The 20,786-nt window shown below is 35.7% G+C and overlaps 1 protein-coding gene across 16 annotated transcripts in view; it reads right to left on the bottom strand.

Moving 5' to 3' along the window:
• The window catches only part of FIP1L1 (factor interacting with PAPOLA and CPSF1), a 65,173-nt gene that overhangs the window by 28,963 nt on the left and 15,424 nt on the right, over positions 1–20,786 (bottom strand). For all 16 annotated transcript variants that reach the window (XM_061420183.1, XM_061420185.1, XM_061420171.1 and 13 more), the window contains 2 exons: positions 16,407–16,516; positions 767–860 (listed from right to left, as the gene is read on the bottom strand). In XM_061420183.1, the coding sequence (XP_061276167.1) occupies positions 767–860; positions 16,407–16,516 (204 nt within the window). The remainder of the gene's footprint in view (positions 1–766; positions 861–16,406; positions 16,517–20,786) is intronic.

The following is a 20,786-nucleotide window of genomic DNA, read 5'->3' as shown; positions in this document are numbered from 1 at the left end:
AAGGTGCTAAAAAGAACATTCATATGATTAATTTATTAAAAGTAATAAGAATCAGAACACTTTGGATATTTTTTAAAGTACTTAGAGAAAGAAAATTAATAATGAAAAAGTGTGGTCAATTAACAGCTGAAAATCTTAAGTTACTCAAGTTCAAACTTGAGTTATCCAAGCTACTAATAACTCATCTCCTTTCATCCTTTTAACTGAAAAGCATGAGATCTATTTCTCTCAGAAATGTCACATTAAATAAATTATGGTACAGCCACAGAATAAATCTATCAAGAGGAGATTTTAAATCAAATTGTTAAGAATATAGAAAAATGCAAATGATAATTTTAAACGGGAAAAAATGGATACACAAAAATATAATTGTAGTTGTATCTGTCCCAATCTGACTTAGTGATGAGGAAAAGGTGTATCAAAATGTTAAGAGTAGTTGTCTTTAAATGGCAGAACTATGGATGATTTTATTTTCTTTAAACTTTTCCCATACCTTCCTTTTTTAGTCCAATGAGTCTATATATCACACTCATAGCAAGGAAAAGAAATTTTACTGAAAAATATCCAAAGGTTATACATTTTAAATAGAACAGTTTTATAATAACATAGTGATTATGTTGCAGTGATTAATTCACATTTTAAATCCCCTTTGTATTAAAAGCACCAAAAGTACCTAACACATAGGAGAGGGCTATGACTGAATAAATTAAACGAGAACATAGATATAATCTTTCATTTAAAGATAATAATTCATAAAATACTAAACCTGTATATTGCTGTTTTCATTTGCCCGTCGCCTTCCTTCTACTCGGCTGATAGTTATAGTCTGACCAATAACATCAATTGCCCCAGGTAATCTCCTGTAACGTAAAAAGTGAATCATTTCAGTTTCACCTAACTAGATGTTTGGACAGTATATACATATTAGGTAAGAAATAAAGCCCCCCCCTCCCCCAAAAAAGAAATAAAGCCCAAAACCCTTTGCAATGTAATTTAAAATAAAACTATCACAACACACTTTGGAAAAAACTTCATTTAGGTAAAAAGTTTTATTAATGAGCTAAGACTAGCACATCTAACAATAATCATAATGCTAATTTTTAAGTATACTTGAAGGTTTTCTTTAAAGTTTATTATTTTTTAGTACTCTCCAACTGAATTTACCTTTGTGGAATTGAAACAGGTAGGAAATGCTAAACAAATGGAAATAAAATTTATTGGCCACTATAATTGTAATACATACCACAGTTATATTACAGATTAAAAAATTCTTCAAAAGGGCCTGAAAATATATAATGCTCATTCTGAGACACAAAGAATATTTTTCTTAGTAATTTATTCTGAGCATCAGAAAAGAATAAAAAGGGAACCAGTTCTGCATTGCCATTAGAAAGCTTCAAATATTTAAATACCAGGCCCACCTCCAACTGTATTTACAACTATTAAAGTTTGTAAGTAGATGGAAAAACAGTCTATCACAAAATAATGTTGCAAATTTAATAGGAAAATCTAACAAGTTAAATTTAAAAAAATAAAATAACATTAAAAGCCATTTATACATTAAGGACTTTATAAAAATGCATATGGTTAATAAAATACAAAAGTCACTTGTAGGCATTGGCAATGAAAAATGGACACAAATTAGATGAATTTCTCTTTATCTGTACTTCAGTTCTGAACAACTGTGCTTTTAAAATTTTAGAACAATCAAAATACAATAAATCCTTCCACAGTCATCAAGTTAGGTTCCTTAAAATGACTAGTAACAACAGCTACTATTTGTTGAACAATTACATTCTATACCTAAACCTCACCATAACCCTTAAAGAAAATTAACATATACCAGTCAGATGATAAAGCTAGAGCTAGAGTGATATCACTGACCTCAGTAATAACTAAATGGCAAAACTAATTTACACATCTGAGTCTTTCTGATTTCAAAGCCTCAGATTCCTTCCCTTGAGCCATGCTGCCTTCCAGCAAGATACAGCAGCCCTTGAAAAACTTAGGACTTTTGGAAAGCAAGAATTGGTGGAAATATGTCTCAAGTAAACCTTGAAATGACCAATAAATAATCTTATGCTCAGAAAAAGAGAGCCCTATAAAAAGCCTATAATATCATTTAAAATGTCTTTAACTACTGATCCTGCCCATGTAAGATTTCTATCAATATATTTTTTTAAATGTTCAAGCCTTACTGATTTTACGCCTGGGTCACTGACCTCCCCAAGTTTCCTCATGATCTCAAAGATCAAAAGTGATTTTCCTTCACTTGTATCCTTTAGTGTAGCTGGGAAACTATCCTAACATTCACAGATTAGGAAAATTCATATACTTCTGACAAAACAAATACTGCTGTAATTTTTTCCTAAAATTTAGAATACTTATAAAGCTATGACCACTATAATTTCACATGAAATGCACATGCCACCCGTTCTCCCATATAAAAACATATCTCAGATTTTAACGTCTCAGCAGATAAAGGTATATATTTTCTGAGGTCTGGACTTCTCTCACCATTTATTGTACCTAGACTTCACCGTAAAAATCCTTATTTCTACTCTGTTTTCTTTTCCATTCTCTTCTGTTCTCAATCACCGGATTCTCCCCACTCCACTCTTTTTAAATTTATTCCTGTCAAGAATAAATTCTCACAAAGTTGTTTGGGTTTGCAACCTGCATTACAAACCCTCCAAATTGTTAAAAGTAACAAAAGGGAAAGATTCTATAACTTTGACCGTGGATTTCTAAGCATTTGTGCTTTCAGAAATTCTGGGCCATATGGGAGTACTCATTTAACAAAATTTGATCTTCAGTGTAGAGAAGTCTGATTATCTTTTTCAGCTTTAAATGGATTTCTCTATCACTAAAAGGGCTTCCCCATGGCTCAGTGGTAAAGAATCTGCCCGCATGAAATATAGGAGCTGCAGGAGACATGCGTCTTATCCTTTGGTGGGCAAGATCCCGGGGAGGAGGGCATGGCAGCCACTCCAGCATTTTTGCCTGGAGAATCCCATCGACAGAGGAGCCTGGTGGGATATGGTCCATACGGTTACAAAGAGTCAGACGTGACTGCAGTGACTTAGCAGGCTATCACTAAAGATTCAAAATGTCAAATACTATGTTTCTAAAAACATACAAATGAGAAATTAGTTTTAACAAACACATATGGCTAGAGGGAGTCTAAAAAATTGCAATTCCTTATATTTCCATAATAGTAACATCTCCTTGCCCAAGCACTGTTACCATACAAATTGATTTAACTGAATCAAAAATTTTATTAGGAATTAGAAATTGATGAGAAATTTTGTTATTTTAGAAAAGATACATATGTATCATAGTAACATTTACCTTGACAATATTTAATATTAACATAGAAGAGCTTCACCATGAAGATCTACTATAACTTGGATTTCTACAAAGCACAGATTTAATTGGACTTAAAATCTTGTTCAGTAAGGCAGACAACAGTTAATGGAGTATCAAGATTCTCTTCTCTATATTAGACTCAATCACATAGTAAAAAGTGAAAAGACAGCAACTAACCATGGTGGCAGCTACTGTTTCATCAACTAGTTTAATACAGGCAGTAAATATTCACAAGAACCTCTACCTCTCCTCCTAACACAGATGAATATGAAAACAACTCTGAAATTTTAATGGAATCAAATTAAATGTCATATTTTGAGAACTCTGATGTTCCAGAAAGGGTATGAGAGCTGCTTACATAGATACAACAGAAAACCTAAAGTAATGAACTCGGGACCAAGGGAAGATGGACAAAAGGTTAGTTATTAATCTTTGGCCACAAATTTATTTCTTGGTTTATTTTTTGACAGCCAAAATAAAGGACATTCTTAATAACAAAAGTCTCTAGTGTGCATTTAAGATAAAAACAAAACACCAGCACTGAAGATTACTTTTCTTGGTAATTATGATAGCTAGCATTCACTGAACACCTACTATGGTGCTAGGAAAGCACTGTTCTAAGCATTTTACATATATTTATACCTCATAACAATCCTATGAGGTAGCATTTTACCTCTCCCATTTTATAGATAGTAAAAAGACAAGAAATTTCTTCTTTGATTATATCTTAAAAGAAAGTATGATAGACTGCAGTAGTTTTTAAGCTTTTAAACCACAAAACAGTTATTTAGGAAATATATTTTACACAGGAATCCAGCATATACATTATATAAAAAACAAAAACAGAAGTTTCATAAAACAGTACTAACACTATAAAGGAAAATGGTAACATTAAAATCAAATATGCCTTTATTAATATTTACATATAATACAGGGGAAAAAAACTAAAATCAATTAATATTTGGTGGCTCAGACCACCAAACTGATCTAATACCCCTCTAATGGATGGCAATCTAATGCTTTGAAAAACAATGAAATAGTGACAAAGTCTCCAATATTACTATAGCCAAAACAGAAGTGAATTTCACATCCTGTTTCTCAAGTTTCCTCCATACTGGGTGAAGCATAACAATGTACTAGTCAATAAAAGCAATTTAATCGGGGGAGCAAAACAATGTGGTTTGAGAACACTGCCCTCTTGATGGTCAGGCTTGCCCTAAGGATTTAATTGTACTTCTGGGCAAGAGTTCTTAACTAGCATGCATGGGATATAGAGAAATCAAGAAGTCTCTGAACCTAAATATGTGCATAAATATACATGTATTTTCTAGGCAAGAGTCCACTGTTTGCAGCAAATTTTCAAAGGGCTTACTGCTTCAAAGAAAGTTGAGAACCTCTATTCTAAAAAAAAAACAAAAGGAATGGAACACATATCCTTGCAGAAATCTATGAATGCAGTATTCTCACAACAGAGATTCTAATAAGAACAAAGCAGAAGATATTTTAAGACTGAAATCTCTAGGAAAACAAGTACAATGTGACTATTTTATATTTTTAAATTAAAGACAGATGTACTTGGTGGTATGATTATCTAACTCAGGTCATAAACTGAATAGACGGCTGTAACAATTCTGCATGAAAATTGATCTTACGTTTTTTTAAGTTACTTAGGAAAAAGCCTTAGAAGACATGTAGAATGGATTTAGCCATATCAGATGGGAAGGAAGGACATTTTAGATCGAGAAGAGAACAAGAGTGGAGTACATATTATGCACTGGATTCCAAATATACTATCTACCAATCTGTTTGCAACAGGAACAGCAGGATCCACTTTTGGTAGAGATTACCATATTTTAAGCTCAGTTGCATTTTTTAAGTGTATCACTGATAGGAAAAGACATGCTTCTACAGGTAATTTAAAAAAATAAAGACCTTCATATGTGCAATCACATAAAATCTTACAAGCCACACAATATAGCAATATGCATTCAGAGTGCTCAAATGCTTTGAAGAACAGGTACATTTTTTCAGTATACAAATCTCATTTTTTTCAGTATACAAATTAAGACAGAACAGTAAGTAGTGCAAGAACAAACGAGGAAGTCAATTTTAGATTTAATGCTCATTTAACATCCACTTCAAAAGTCTTAGGTTTGTCTATTATAAGAAACCCAAGCAGGTTTAAATATTTTAGTAATTCTACACTGTAATAGAATTCTATTATTCCTCTTAAAAGAGTTTGAATTGGTTTAAAAGAATTATGACATTGGAAAAAAGCTTAAAAAAAGAACTTCAGTTCAGTCGCTCAGTCATGTCCAACTCTTTGCGACCCCAAGAACCGCAGCATGCCAGGCCTCCCTGTCCATCACCAACTCCTGGAGTCCACGAAACCCATGTCCATTGAGTCGGTGATGCCATCCAACCATCTCATCCTCTGTCATCCCCTTCTCCTCCTGCCCTCAATCTTTCCTAGCATCAGGGTCTTTTCAAATGAGTCAGCTCTTTGCATCTGGTGGCCAAAGTATTGGGAGTTTCAGCTTCAACATCAGTCCTTCCAATGAACACCCAGGACTGATCTCATTTAGGATGGACTGGTTGGATCTCCTTGCAGTCCAAGGTACTCTCTCAAGAGTCTTCTCCAACACTACGGTTCAGAAGCATCAATTTTTCGGCGCTCAGCTTTCTTTATAGTCCAACTCTCACATCCATACATGACCACTGGAAAAACCGTAACCTTGACTAGATGGACCTTTGTGGACAAAGTAATGTCTCTGCTTTTTAATATGCTAAGTTGGTCATAACTTTCCTTCCAAGGAGTAAGTGTCTTTTAATTTCATGGCTGCAATCCCTTAGAAGAAATGGAGTAGCCATTATAGTCAACAAGACTCCGAAATGCAGTACTTGGATGCAATCTCAAAAATGACAGAATGATCTCTGTTCGTTTCCAAGGCAAACCATTCAAGATCACGGTAATCCAAGTCTATGCCCCGACCAGTAACGCTGAAGAAGCTGAAGTTGAACGGTTCTGTGAAGACCTACAAGGCCTTCTAGAACAAACACCCCCAAAAGATGTCCTTTTCATTATAGGGGACTGGAATGCAAAAGTAGGAAGTCAAGACACACCTGGAGTAACAGGCAAATTTGGCCTTGGAGTACAGAATGAAGCAGGGCAAAGGCTAACAGAGTTCTGCCAAGAGAACGCACTGGTCATTGCAAACACCCTCTTCCAACAACCCAAGAGAAGACTCTACACATGGACATCCCCAGATGGTCAACACCAAAATCAGACTGATTATGTTCTTTGCAGGCAAAGATGGAGAAGCTCTATACAGTCAGCAAAAACAAGACCGGGAGCTGACTGTGGCTCAGATCATGAACTGCTTATTGCCAAACTCAGACTTAAACTGAAGAAAGTAGGGAATACCACTAGACCATTCAGGTATGACCTAAATCAAATCCCTTATGACTACACAGTGGAAGTGAGAGATAGATTTAAGGGACAAGATCTGATAGACAGAGTGCCTGATGAACTATGGACGGAGGTTCATGAACACTGTACAAGAGACAGGAATTAAGACCATTCCCAAGGAAAAGAAATGCAAAAAAGCAAAATGGGTGTCTGAGGAGGCCTTACAAACAGCTGTGAAAAGAAGGGAAGCAAAAAGCAAAGGAAAAAAGGAAAGATATACCCATTTGAATGCAGAATTCCAAAGAATAGCAAGGAGAGATAAGAAAGCCTTCCTCAGTGATCAATGCAAAGAAATAGAGGAAAACAATAGAATGGGAAAGACTAGAGATCTCTTCAACAAGATTAGAGATACCAAGGGAACACTTCAAGCAAAGATGAGTTCGATAAAGGACAGAAATCATATGGACTCAACAGAAGCAGAAGATATTAAGAAGAGGTGGCAAGAATACACAGAAGAACTGTACAAAAAAGATCTTCATGACCCAGATAATCACGATGGTGTGATCACTCACACTCACCTAGAGCCAGACATCCTGGAATGTGAAGTCAAGTGGGCTTCAGGAAGCATCACTACGAACAAAGCTAGTGGAGGTGATGGAATTCCAGTTGAGCTATTTCAAATCCTGAAAGATGATACTCTGAAAGTGCTGCAGTCAATATGTCAGCAAATTTGGGAAACTCAGCAGTGGCCACAGGACTGGAAAAGGTCAGTTTTCATTCCAATCCCAAAGAAAGGCAATGCCAAAGAATGCTCAAACTACCACACAATTGCACTCATCTCACACACTAGTAAAGTAATGCTCAAAATTCTCCAAGCCAGGCTTCATCGATATGAGAACCGTTAACTTCCTGATGTTCAAGCTGGTTTTAGAAAAGGCAGAGGAACCAGAGATCAAATTGCCAACATCTGCTGGATCATCGAAAAAGCAAGAGAGTTTCAGAAAAACATCTAGTTCTGCTTTATTGACCATGCCAAAGCCTTTGACTGTGTGGATCACAATAAACTGTGGAAAATTCTGAAAGAGATGGGAATACCAGACCACCTGACCTGCCTCTTCAGAAACCTGTATGCAGGTCAGGAAGCAACAGTTAGAACTGGACATGGAACAACAGACTGGTTCCAAATAGGAAAAGGAGTACATCAAGGCTGTATATTGTCACCCTGCTTATTTAACTTATATGCAGAGTACATCATGAGAAACGCTGGGCTGGAGGAAGGACAAGTGGAAATGAAGATTGCAGGAAGAAATATCAATAACCTCAGATATGCAGATGACACCACCCTTATGGTAGAAAGTGAAGAGGAACTAAAGAGCCTCTTGATGAAAGCGAAAGAGCAGAGTGAAAAAGTTGGCTTAAAGCTTAACGTTTAGAAAACTAAGATCATGGCATCTGGTCCCATCACTTCAAGGCAAACAGATGGGGAAACAACTTAGAATTTGCAACTAATAAACTAAAAGGAGCACAGTTTAAAATTTAAAATGGAAACAAAATACAGAAATAAACTGAACACTTGGATAAGATTATAGCAATCATCTGTAATGCCAATTCCAATTTTCTGTGTTCATTAAAACTACTTCATTCTTCTCATTAACTGGCTTTAGAAGAGTAACAAATCTGAATGAACAAAACAAACTAGACTCTATACTAGACTGTATTATTCTTTACAGTTAGCTTCAAGAGTTAAAAAAAAAAAAGCAAAAACACAGTACTATATAAATTAAGAGTAACATGGTGAGAAAAGTCTGTGTCTCCAAATACAGTAATTTATGAAATGGATTTCAACCATTGTACAACTCTTCTTATATAGACTTAAGGAATGCTTCAAAAATAACTCCTCATTTCTCAGTTACATTCATTATAAGAGCTGGAATCTCATTTTCTATCTTCTGCTCAAAAAAGTGTGTGCAGCTTTCAGCTACAGTTTTTACTTTTAGTTTTCAAAAGCACAAAATTCTCATTGAAAATACAGTGCCAAAATTCCTAATAAATACCCCCGACATTAATCACAAAATCAGAATAGGAGTTTTCTAAGTTACTGAAACCATTTTTTTTGGTGGTGGAGGGGGGTGGCGGGGAGGGAGAAGGCGAAGTGTGGGGAGAGTTATACAGTCTAAGTACTGAGATGTATCACTTTCAGATTAAAGAACTAATATCTTCCTTATAAAATGGCCAATTTATTTCAAGAAATAAACTTACATCAAAAGAAAAACTAAGTTAAAAATTATAAGTCAAATGATTTATATAAAAGAAACTTAAGATGCTAAAACAGTAGCAGTAAAAGCAACAAATATAAAGTTTAAAGTTACATTAAAATAAATGATTTTAAGTATCCCTGTGGCTTTGCTTATGAAAGTCAACTTTCCTGACCTGCAGCATTTGAAGGTGAAGAGGCTTTGCCTCTTACTTAGCCATGAATCTAGGCAAATTCCCTAATTTCTCAAATCTCCTCTTCCATGTAAACCAGGGACTAGCCAGAAAATAAATAATTTAGGATTAGAAGTGCTTTTTCAGATAAAATAGTCCAGCCCCATCGTTTTACAATCATGGAAACAGAGGCCTAGACATTTAAGGAAACTATCCTAAATTAACATAAGTGCAAACCCAAATATAATATCCAAATCCAATGTCCATGTCATGAAACTGCTCTAAGTTTAAGAAAGTAGTCATTCTCTTTCTACCAATATGGCTACTGATTCATTATCAATAGTAGAATGACGAACACAACACTCTATTGTCTGGCCCTTTGGGGATCATCATGAAACTGCTCTAAGTTTAAGAAAGTAGTCATTCTCTTTCTACCAATATGGCTACTGATTCATTATCAATAGTAGAATGACGAACACAACACTCTACTGTCTGGCCCTTTGGGGATCATTAAATAGGCTCTCCATGTCGCTGGCCAGGTTAAATATAAATCCAAGTGTTTCTTCACACACTATACTAACAAAGTTAATTGTTATTTAGGAATTATATTAGTAACACTGCTATTAAATTTTGAGTTCCACAGAAATATTAAAAGTTGAAGACTCAAACACCACTCCACACCTGTCACATCTAATTTTTCTTTATTCAAAACAACTTGAAATTTTCTATCGGTTCTTCAAGGGGAATTGCAGCTTTAAAAACTAAGATCCCTGGTTCCCATGGTTAAGAATCTACCTGCCAATGCAGGGGACATGGGTTTGATCCCTGGTCCAGGAAGATCCACATGCCCTGGGGCAACTAACCACATGAGCCACAACTACTGAAGCCTGCTTGCTTTAGAGCCCATACGCCACAAGAGAAGCCAACACAATGAGAAGCTCACGCACCACAACTAGAGATTACCCCTGCTACCCACGACTAGAGACAAGCTTTGCACAGCAACAAAGATCCAGAGCAGACAAAAATAAAAAAATATATTAATTAATTTTAAAACTAAGACCAACATTATATAACACATCTGCAAAAATATCAGTGAGGATACCTTTAAAGTAACAGTCATATATGCAAATTATCATTCTACAGCTTATTAAAATAATATATGCAACTTGAGACTATTCTAAGGCTATAAATAATATATTTTGGTCTGCATCAATTATCATTTGGATATTTACTGAAAAGTCAGAATATTTTTGACTTTCAGATGAATACCCTTTTGAGAATGAGTAAGTTTATTTTCTCTTAAGAAATTTTATCAAAGCAAGTTGACTAGAAAATTCTTACTTCCCACAGGGAATATATAATGGAAACCCCCAAAGAAAAGAAATTGAAGAAATAAAATTTAGACATGTTTCCTCCTTTTACTTTTCTTTTAGGTGCTGTGACCAAAACATCTGATCATAATTTATATATTTAAGTCTGTAACTGAAAGTAATTAAAAGCACACTAATACAGCATCAAGTTGCCCAGGAAAAAAGCTTTAAATTCTTTAACAATAAAGACACACAAGATACACCCCCATATACTATCACCTTGTTTAAAACTTCAAATGATAAATTAGGAAGGTTCTTAGTTTGTATTACTCATCAAGCAAAGTATAATTGCTTAGATTGATGAGTGTTGGCAATGTACTTTCATACCCTAACATACTTGCTTCTCATTACATCCCTTAGTCTAGAAATTATTATTCCCGTTTTACAGACTCAAGAGTTTACAATATCCATCCAAGGTTGTATGCTTTGTAAATTTAAGATTTTGAACACAAACCAAAATTCTAGGGAGAATGGATATGAGAAATAAGCATAGAAACAATAGGGAGATAATATTTCCAAAGACACCTGGTTGACCTACCTAAAAGAAAGGCGGGTTTATGCACTGTAGTTGGAAATAAAGATTGAAAAGATTCAGTGGTGTCCAATTTTATAAAGGTCCTAAAGACTAAAAAGGTCAATTTTCATTCCAATCCAAAGAGGGGCAATGCCAAAGAATGTTCAAACAACTGCACTCATTTCATATGCCAGCAAGGTAATGTGCAATATCCTTCAAGTTAGGCTTCAGCAGTATAAGAACAGAGAACTTCCAGTAGTACAAGCTGTGTTTAAAAAAGACAGAGGTACCAGAGGCCAAATTGCCAAAATCTGTTGAATCATAGGGAAAGCAAGGGAATTCCAAAAACACATCTACTTCTGCTTCACTGACTACACTACAGTCGTTAACTGTATGGATCACAATAAACTATGGAAAATTCTAAAAGATGGGAATTCCAGACCACCTTACCTGTCCCCTGAGGAAGCTCTATGCAGGACAAGAAGCTACAGTTAGAACTGGACAGAGAAGAATGGACTAGTTCAAAATTGTGAAAGGAGTACATCAAAGCTGTATGTTGTCACCCTGTTCCATACAGAGCACATCATACAAAATGCTGGGCTGGATGAATCACAAGCTGGAATCAAGACTGTCCAGAAAAATATCAACAACCTCAGCCATGCAGATGATACCATCCTAACGGCAGAAAGAGAAGAGGAACTAAAGAGCCTCTTGATGAGGGTAAAACAGTGAAAGCTGGCTTAAAACTCAACATTCAAAAAACTAAGAGCATGGCATCTGGTGTCATCACTTCATGGCAAATATAAGGTGAAAAAGTGCAAAGAGTAATAGATTTTATTTTCCTGGGCTCCAGAATCATTGCAGATGGTGACTGCAGCCATGAAATTCAAAGACACTTGCTCCTTGGAAGGAAAGCTATGACAAACCTAGAAAGTGTATTAAAAAGCAGAGACATCACTTTGCCAACATAGGTCTGTATAGCCAAAGCTGTGGTTTTTCCAGTAGTCATGTACAGATGTGAGAGTCAGACTATAAAGAAAGCTGAATGCTGAATAATTGATACTTTCAAATTGTGGTACTGGGAAGACTCTTTTGAGAGTTCCTTGGATTGCAAGGAAACCAAACCAGTCAATCCTAAAGGAAATCAGTCCTGAATATTCGTTGGAAGGACTGATGCTGAAGCTCCAATACTCTGGCCACCTGATGCAAAGAGCTGACTTATTGGGAAAGACTCTGATGCTGGGAAAAATTGAGGGCAGGAGGAGAAGGTGATGACAGAGGATGAGATAGTTGGATGGCATCACTGACTCAATGGACATGAGTTTGAGCAAACTCCAGGAGATAGTGAAGGACAGGAAAGTCTGGTGCACTGCAGTCCATGGGGGTGCAAAGTGCCAGCCACAACTTAGTGACTGAACAACAACAAAGACTGACTCAGAGGGCTAAATTTTATTGCAGGTAGTGAAAAGCACCCAGAGTTTTTTGAAAAATAATTATAGTTGTTCAAAGTAAAATTCTAAAGAAAGCTAATTTTATCTTGTGTGTTTAACTACTTCATTCTTGCTGACCCTTTAAAAAATTAATAAGATACTCTTTTAAAGCAACAGGAAAAATATATATTTGTATTTATACATCTGCTTATTTATATTAAAAAACAGGAAGTACAAAAAGAACTATATGAAATGAAACTTTTTATTGACAGAAATGAAAAAAACTGCAACGAGTAACTAATTTAAGTATACTTTTAGATGGCCTTGCCTGTGGAACTATGTTAAATGTTCTGAACATGTAGAAAAAAATTAGTAAGTGTGGAGAAAAAACGCTAATACTGAACAGCAACAAACAATGGATCAAATTATCTTTTAAATGATTAATAAGAAGATGCAATATGGGAACGGGTCTGGGCGGCTGCTGGCAGCGCCATGGAGACGGTGCAGCTTAGGAACCCACCGCGCCGGCAGCTGAAAAAGTTAAAAAAAAAAAAAAGATGCAATATGAAATAAGGGAAGAGGAGTAGAATCTGTGGTTTCAAACTGGAAGTAAATGAAACATGACTGTGTGACTAAAATTTTATAAAAATAATGTACATATGGCAATTTCATATCAAAACTGCTTAATTTTTCCTAGCTCTGAGTGCTGAATAGGACTGCTGCTGCTGCTGCTGCTCCTAAGTCGCTTCAGTCTTGTCCGACTCTGTGCGACCCCATAGACGGCAGCCCACCAGGCTCCTCCATCCCTGGGATTTTCCAGGCAAGAGTACTCGAGTGGGGTGCCATTGCCTTCTCTGGATGAAAAGGACTAGAAAGACTAAAACACCTCAAAAGCAATGAGATAAGTAGTGCCAAGATTGTGGTTTCTAACTACCATTTCCAACTAAAAAGCATCGGGATCCCTTCAAGATTTGGTTGCTTCTATGGAAGGGGCAGGGAAAGTATAAGACAAGACTAAAACATCTAGGAGTACCAGAAAATATCAGTTCAGTTCAGTAGCTCAGTTGTGTCCGACTCTTTGCGACCCCATGAACTGCAGCACACCAGGCCTCCCTGTCCATCACCAACTCTCAGAGTTCACTCAAACTCACGTTCATCGAGTTGGTGATGCCATCCAGCCATCTCATCCTCTGTCATCCCCTTCTCCTCCTGCCCCTAATCCCTCCCATCAGAGACTTTTCCAATGAGTCAACTCTTCACACGAGGTGGCCAAAGTATTGGAGTTTCAGCTTTAGCATCAGTCCTTCCAAAGAACACCCAGGACTGATCTCCTTTAGAATGGACTGGTTGGATCTCCTTGCAGTCCAAGGGACTCTCAAGAGTCTTCTCCAACACCACAGTTCAAAAGCATCAATTCTTCGGCGCTCAGCTTAGAAAATATAGAAATCATCAAAAAAAGAGATGGTAGGCACATGTCAAAAGGTCATAGGAGCCGGTTTAAAGAAGTTCCCACAGACTAAATTTGGAATAATTTGAGAATCAGTATGAATTACAGTGTGTGTGTGGTATCCACACAAACTAATAAGCCATATTAATGTCACACATACTCTCTTAAGCATATAAAATAAAAACTGCATCTAATAATAAATAAGTGAGGGAGGTGGGAAAACCCATTTTTAAAGTAGAATGCCAACTAAAATATAAGAGGAATAACAGACGATAACCATTTTGAAGTAATAACTGATTAAATAAAAATCATAGCTGAACATTGAAATTCTTGGGAAAGTCCAAAGACAGAATATTGATGCAGTCTCCTCAAATTACTTATTTATACAATAACTTTGCAGAAACCCAAAGGACACCACCACAACTAAGTAATTAAGTTATCATCACTAATAATGAGACAAACTGACATGACGCCCTATAGACTAACTCAATGAGAACACAGCATTCATTACCTAGGTAGTAGTCCTGTCCAAAAAGCAAAACCTAAACCTAATAATACAGAAATATCAGACAAAACCAGATTGAAGGATGATTTACAAAATAACCAGATAGAACTCTTCCAAGAGTTAATGTCAACAAACCCAAAGAATGCTCATACTGTCCTAGATCAAAGAAGAATAGAGACAAAAGAATTAATTGTAATGAATAATATTAGACTGAACCCTAAACCCAGGAGCAAAGAAAAGAATTATCAGATATTATTGAAATATAATAATCAGCAAAATTTACTGGTTATATACTAAAGTACTGATTCATTATTAGATGTTCTGGCTTTGATAACTGTTCTCTGTAATTATGGAACACAATGTCCTTGTTCTTAGGAATATACATTGAAGTAGTCAAGGAAAAAGGGCACAATGTCTATAATTAGCATTCAAATGGTTCAGGAAAAAATATTTCTGAGAAATTATAAAGCAAACATGGCAAAAAGTTAATAATTAGTGAATCTGAGTGAACTGTGTATAATACTTTTCCTGCACCTCTTCATAAGTCTAAATTTTTGTCAATACTAAAAAATGAAAACAATAAATGAGGGGGCACAACAGGGGCTTCTGGTAGTAATGGTAATATTCTGTTTCCTGTTCCATATGAAAACTTTTAAAACTAAGCAAAACATTCTGATATGTTCAATATTAACATTTTATTTAATTATGTCAATTTGCTGGGCAGTACATAAAGTCAGAAATCCAACATTTCTACTGATCAAGTACAAAGAACCATTAAAAAATAATTTCTATGTAAACATTCTATCAGTCACCTATACGTTAATAAAATAATCTAAGATTTAAAAAAAACAATAGTGACTACATCAGTAGTACACCTCATTACTGCTAAATACTTGCTATGCAGTGTCTATTATGACTTAAAAGACATTCACTGTCTTCTCCCTAAAGTCAATACAAGCTTACTTTCAAAAACATCTAATTTCCCTAAGTACAGAGAATAAAACAGATACACTTTGTACATATATAAGAATAAGAAACAAATATTTAGAGGAATACTTCACAGTGGCTGAAAAGTATCCTTTTGATCAAGTGAAGATGAATCCTGAAAACAAATTTTTCTAATGAGCAATGAATACTGTTCTCTGTATTTCAAAGTGCCAGTACTGACATGTTGGGTTTGTTTCTACAAGCTGTGGTGGTAGTTGCCCATTCTTTTCAGCAGTAGTGATGAGTCAGCTAACTCTTCCAGTCATTTTTTTACATCCTTTGCACTGTGTCATATCCACCAGTGTCCCTTTATCACTCCTTGGAGCCATGGTTCATCATTATAATCATGCTCTTAAGCACACTCTCACCTTCCTTGCCCTCTCTATATCCCTTTGTCATACATGTCTGGTAAAACTTCAACTCCTGCTAAATCCAACTCCAGCTACTCTTCATGAACACATGAACACCTGACAATGGCAAGGGGAACACACCCAAACAAGTTGACTGGTCTCATTTCAACTTATGGCCATCAACCTGAAGAACAGTTTGGAATGTACAGTCTCTCTTCCCGTGTCACCAATTTTTCAATCTTCTAACTCATTCCTATCAGCATATAAAAGTGCTGTGATTTCTCCCATCTGGGGGGCGGGCGGGGGGGGAAGCCCTCACTTGACCCCACATTTCCCTCCAGGTAACTGCCTAGCAACCCTACTCCTTTTCCCTAGTTTATTCATACACACTCTAAATAACTATTTCATATCATCTCCTCTCCTCTCAAATATTCAATACTCCCTTCCATTATTCTCATAAAGAATTCGTTTTATACTAAAAACCAAATAGAAGGTTCCCGTTTTTTGATGTATCATTCAGAGATTTCATACTTGACATAGCACTCAAGGTGAAGAAACCAACGCCTTCAATAAACCAAATCATCAGTGTCTTACTAACCTGCTTGGTGGGAGTCCAGTCTTGAACAAAGAAGGAGGAGAAGTAAACTCCGCTTTTGTAGATGGAAGCGCTGTTTCCTTCTCTGCATTTCCAGTTCTTCCCTGCTGTACCTTAAAAAAAAGGGTTATTAGCTTGTTTAATGAAACACGGAAAGAAAATACCATAAAGATATTTTATTTCAAATTTATGAAGAATGTTTTGTTGCCAAATATATAATAAATTAAACCTATTTTAGAATAGCATTAAGTGGAAGGCACCAAACATGGATCGTGGGATCAAAATGTTTCCAACTACTAAAAAGTTCAAATTAATGTCACTTAAAGTCTAATAAACTGTAACTCTTAAGGACTTTCATAAACTCCCTCAGATCACTCACTATAAATACATCCAGATACTTGTTTAATATTCCATGTTTCAGAGTTCATGAAAGGCCTTGAAGAATTCAGTACACTTAGAAGCTTGAAGTCAGTCATCTGCTTCCTTAATCTTTCTTCTTACTCTTTACATTCAGTTATAAACCAGTAATCTATTTAACTCCATAATCTCTCCCATAGTTGCCCATCCTTTGTGCTCCTATCAGATCCTTGAGTATGGTGCAATCATACTCCTTTAGATTGGTGAAAATCTTCATGCTCTTTTGCTTTCATACTCATCTTCCTATCTTAAAATCATCATTAATTTATTAAATTTAAAGTTCAAGCTGACCTATACTTAAAAACATCTCTACTTTCTTAGGCCCTATTTAACTTCTACTACCCCTGTTCAGTCTAAATTCAGCATCACTCTTCCTCCCCATGAGGCAAAGGCCAAGAGAACTCAAGACACCTTGACTCTGCTATATTCAAACCACTGATTCAAGTCCAGAAACCATCTATCTCTCAAATAAACATTATGTGGAACTCATTTTCAAATAAAATATTAATGCTAAATCCTAATTATATAAGAGATGATGAAGATCAGCACCTAGACAATGAAGATAGAAAGACAGAAATAGATTTGATAGACATGTGACAGGTAAAATTCAGAATGTAGTGACAGGGAAAATAAACATGATTTACTCGTCAAACATTTATTAAGTATCTACTATGTACCAGAAGCTGGGACCACAGAGAGAAATACAACAAAATCCCATACTGTGGGAAAATACGGACACACAAATCATCAGAGCAATGTAACTGTTATGAAAAAAATAACTGGGATAAAAAGATCCTATGAGAACACATCCTGGGGATGTGAAGAATACTCAAAAATGACACTAAGGTCTCAAGAGCACTCCTGAGCACCTAGCTTCTTACCATGTCTAACAAGCATCTCAAACTCATATGGACAAAACAAAGCTACTGACTTCCCTCTATCCGCCAATCTGATTCTTTCCAAGTCTTCCTCCTATGAGTAAATGGCACCATCATCTACCGAGTTGCTTAGTAAAAACAAAAAGAAAAACAAAACCTTAGCAATTACCCAATACATATGCACATCCAATATCAACTTTACCTTGACAATATATACTAAATTCAACCACTTATCATTATGTTCACTACTAAAATTCAGGTCAAACCCATCACCATATCTCAACTGTTCTGCTACATTACCTGGACTCTTTCCTTTGATCTTACCTCTCTAAAACCCATCCTCTGTACACAGTCAAAGCAATCTTTGGTATGGACCCTGCCTATCTCCCCAACTTATTTTGACAACACCAATCACAATGGCCTTTTTTTCTTGTTCTTTTTAACAGGTAAGTTCCTCCTTAATGTTGCTTCTGCACTAGATGGTCTTTTTGCTTTATAAGATCATCATGACAACCTCCTTGTAATCATTCAAGTACTGTTCAAATATTTCCTTGAAATGGCCAATCCCAGTCTCCATCATGTCATCTCTATCACATTACTATTTTGTATTTTCTTCATAGAATTTCTCACTAGTATCATTATCTAAAGTCCTCTTATTTATGTTTACTGTCTGCCTGCTGCCACTATAACACAGGATCTTGGAAAACATGGATGTCATCCAGTTCAAGACTATATCCTAAGAGCCTAAACATATTGCCTGGCGTGCAGTTAGTGCTCAAATATATTTGCTATTTGACTGGCTTTAGGACTCAGCTTAAATGTCACTAAGGGAAGCCCACTTGGAGTTTGTAACAACATAATTTTTGCCATGATTTTCTAGTTATCTTTCCCATTAAGTCAGATAATCTCTAAGACCACAAAATCTATGTCTATAAATAGATTTCCCCTTTTCACTCGAACCTAAGAAACTTCCTTGCACAGACAATGCTCAATTAAAAATTGGGAAGGAGGGAAAAAAAAAAACTGGGAAGGAGGAAGGGAGAAGGGTTGGAAAGAAGTAGGGGTGGTGGGAAGAGAGTAAAAATTAGAGTATTTATAATACGGGAAAGAGTGAGAGAAGGTAACAGGAAGACATGGTACATTTTTAAACATGTAAAAATTGCTGTTTCCTAACTTAGTTTTCTTTTCTTGTTAATTTCTTCATAATATACTCAAACAATTCTGAAAATCTTCACCATTTTAGCAACCCTCCTAATCAAGTTGCAATAGCACTATCACCTAATCTTCAAATGTTGCATTCAGCATTAATAGACTCTAAACTTGTTTAGTCAGAACATAATGAGATTACTTTTTCCACATGATCTAATATTTTAAGAAAAGACTATATAAAAAAAGAAATAACTCTAAGACATTGTGACTGATTTTATTTAAAAAATGGTCAGATTTTATGTATTCAAAGAAAAGTTGACTATAGTCTATAACCTTAAGAAGCTATTTACTCAAATTATCAAATTATGCCAAAACTTATTTTGTAAAATTTCCTTCAACTGTCCTTTATAGCATTATTTACAAGCTTCATATTTCAAAATAATATCTAAAAATAAATTGTGAAACACCCAAATAAAGGACTATGCAACTATTTATAAAGTGTTATTTATCAAAAAACTTTATTAACCTAGGAAAACAGCTTAGGTTAAGGTGAAAAAAGAAAAGTAGAAAACCAAATAAATTATTACAATTTTGTTTCAACTCACAAGAACAAAAATATTGCAAAGACAACAAAAGTCAGGACTTTGAAAGCAGATGAAAAAAAAGTAACTGAGTAAACCAAAGAATCTGAATCCTAAGTCAGCAATGAGAAAGAAAAAGACATTGATTTTCACAGCAAGACCTGCAAAGATTCAGGAACTAACTCTAGCTCCCAAAACATTTCAACCAGTCAAGTATAAACATAAGCCCTCAGACAGGAGACTAATGTCTTCTCTGAAAACTCAGATTTCAAAAACAAAAACCCAAAAAAGCAAAAAGATAAAGATACTGACCATCAGAGACTGAAAAATGCTTAACCACAGTCAAGTATACAATCAGCAGGTTCTACCCATATGCACAGACCTCTGAATTGTCTTTTCAGTGGCCCACACTCTCATGAATTAATAATGGCCAGGGATCAACAAATATTTGAGAAGTCAAAGGCAAAAGACAAAAACAACAAACTTAAAAGATCAACTTGGAGAAAATAGACTATGCACAAAAAGAAAGCCTATCAATCAATCTACCATTAATATTAAGATATTTTGAGAGACAGAGGGAGAAAAAAACACTGCATCACTACATGAATAAGAATAGGATGCTAGGGGCATCCCTAGTGGTTCAGGGGTTGAGAATCCGCCTTGCAATGCAAGGGAAACCGGTTTCATCCCTGGTCTGAGAAGATCCCACATGCCACGGAGTTATTAAGCCCATGAGCCTAGAGCCTGTGCTCTGCAACAAAAGAAGCCACCGCACTACTGGAAGAGTAGCCCCCGCTCGCTGCAACTAAAGAAAGCCCACACGCAACAACAAAGATGTTTCAACCACAGGTCAAAAATAAAAATAAATCTTTTAAAAAAATTTTTTTAAAGAAAAGACTCGATACTACAGTTAAATACTGAAGAAAAGCCTTCTTATACATTCAAAAACGTAACAGTAGAAATAAAAAAGTGAATAGAAGAACTCTGAAGCCGAAGAAATCTCCAGATAATGGAAAACAAAGAGATAGGAAAAGAAAAAGGAATCAGCATAAGGAGATCCAATTTTTGAATAAGAGGTCCAAAAGGCACATGAAGACAAAGTAAAAAAAAAATAACAAGAAAATACCCCAGAAATGAAGGATTTATACTTCCAGATTAAGAAGGTACAAATAAATGCTTGGTACAATGGATAACAGACCGACACATCTTAAGAAATTCACAATGGTGACAAAGCTCATAAATGCTTCCACAGAGCTGGGGGCAGGGCGGGTGGGAAACCTATGCAGGTGTGCACACACAAACTTTAATATTTTGAGAGAAGGCTGTGGTCAATTTTTCTTATACATATCACCCATTCT

This window comes from Bos javanicus, chromosome 6 (genome assembly GCF_032452875.1).
Source record: "Bos javanicus breed banteng chromosome 6, ARS-OSU_banteng_1.0, whole genome shotgun sequence".
Classification (NCBI taxonomy): domain Eukaryota; kingdom Metazoa; phylum Chordata; class Mammalia; order Artiodactyla; family Bovidae; genus Bos; species Bos javanicus.
The sequence above is the reverse complement of the archived record's forward strand: the minus strand, read 5'-3'. Positions and strand labels throughout refer to the sequence as shown.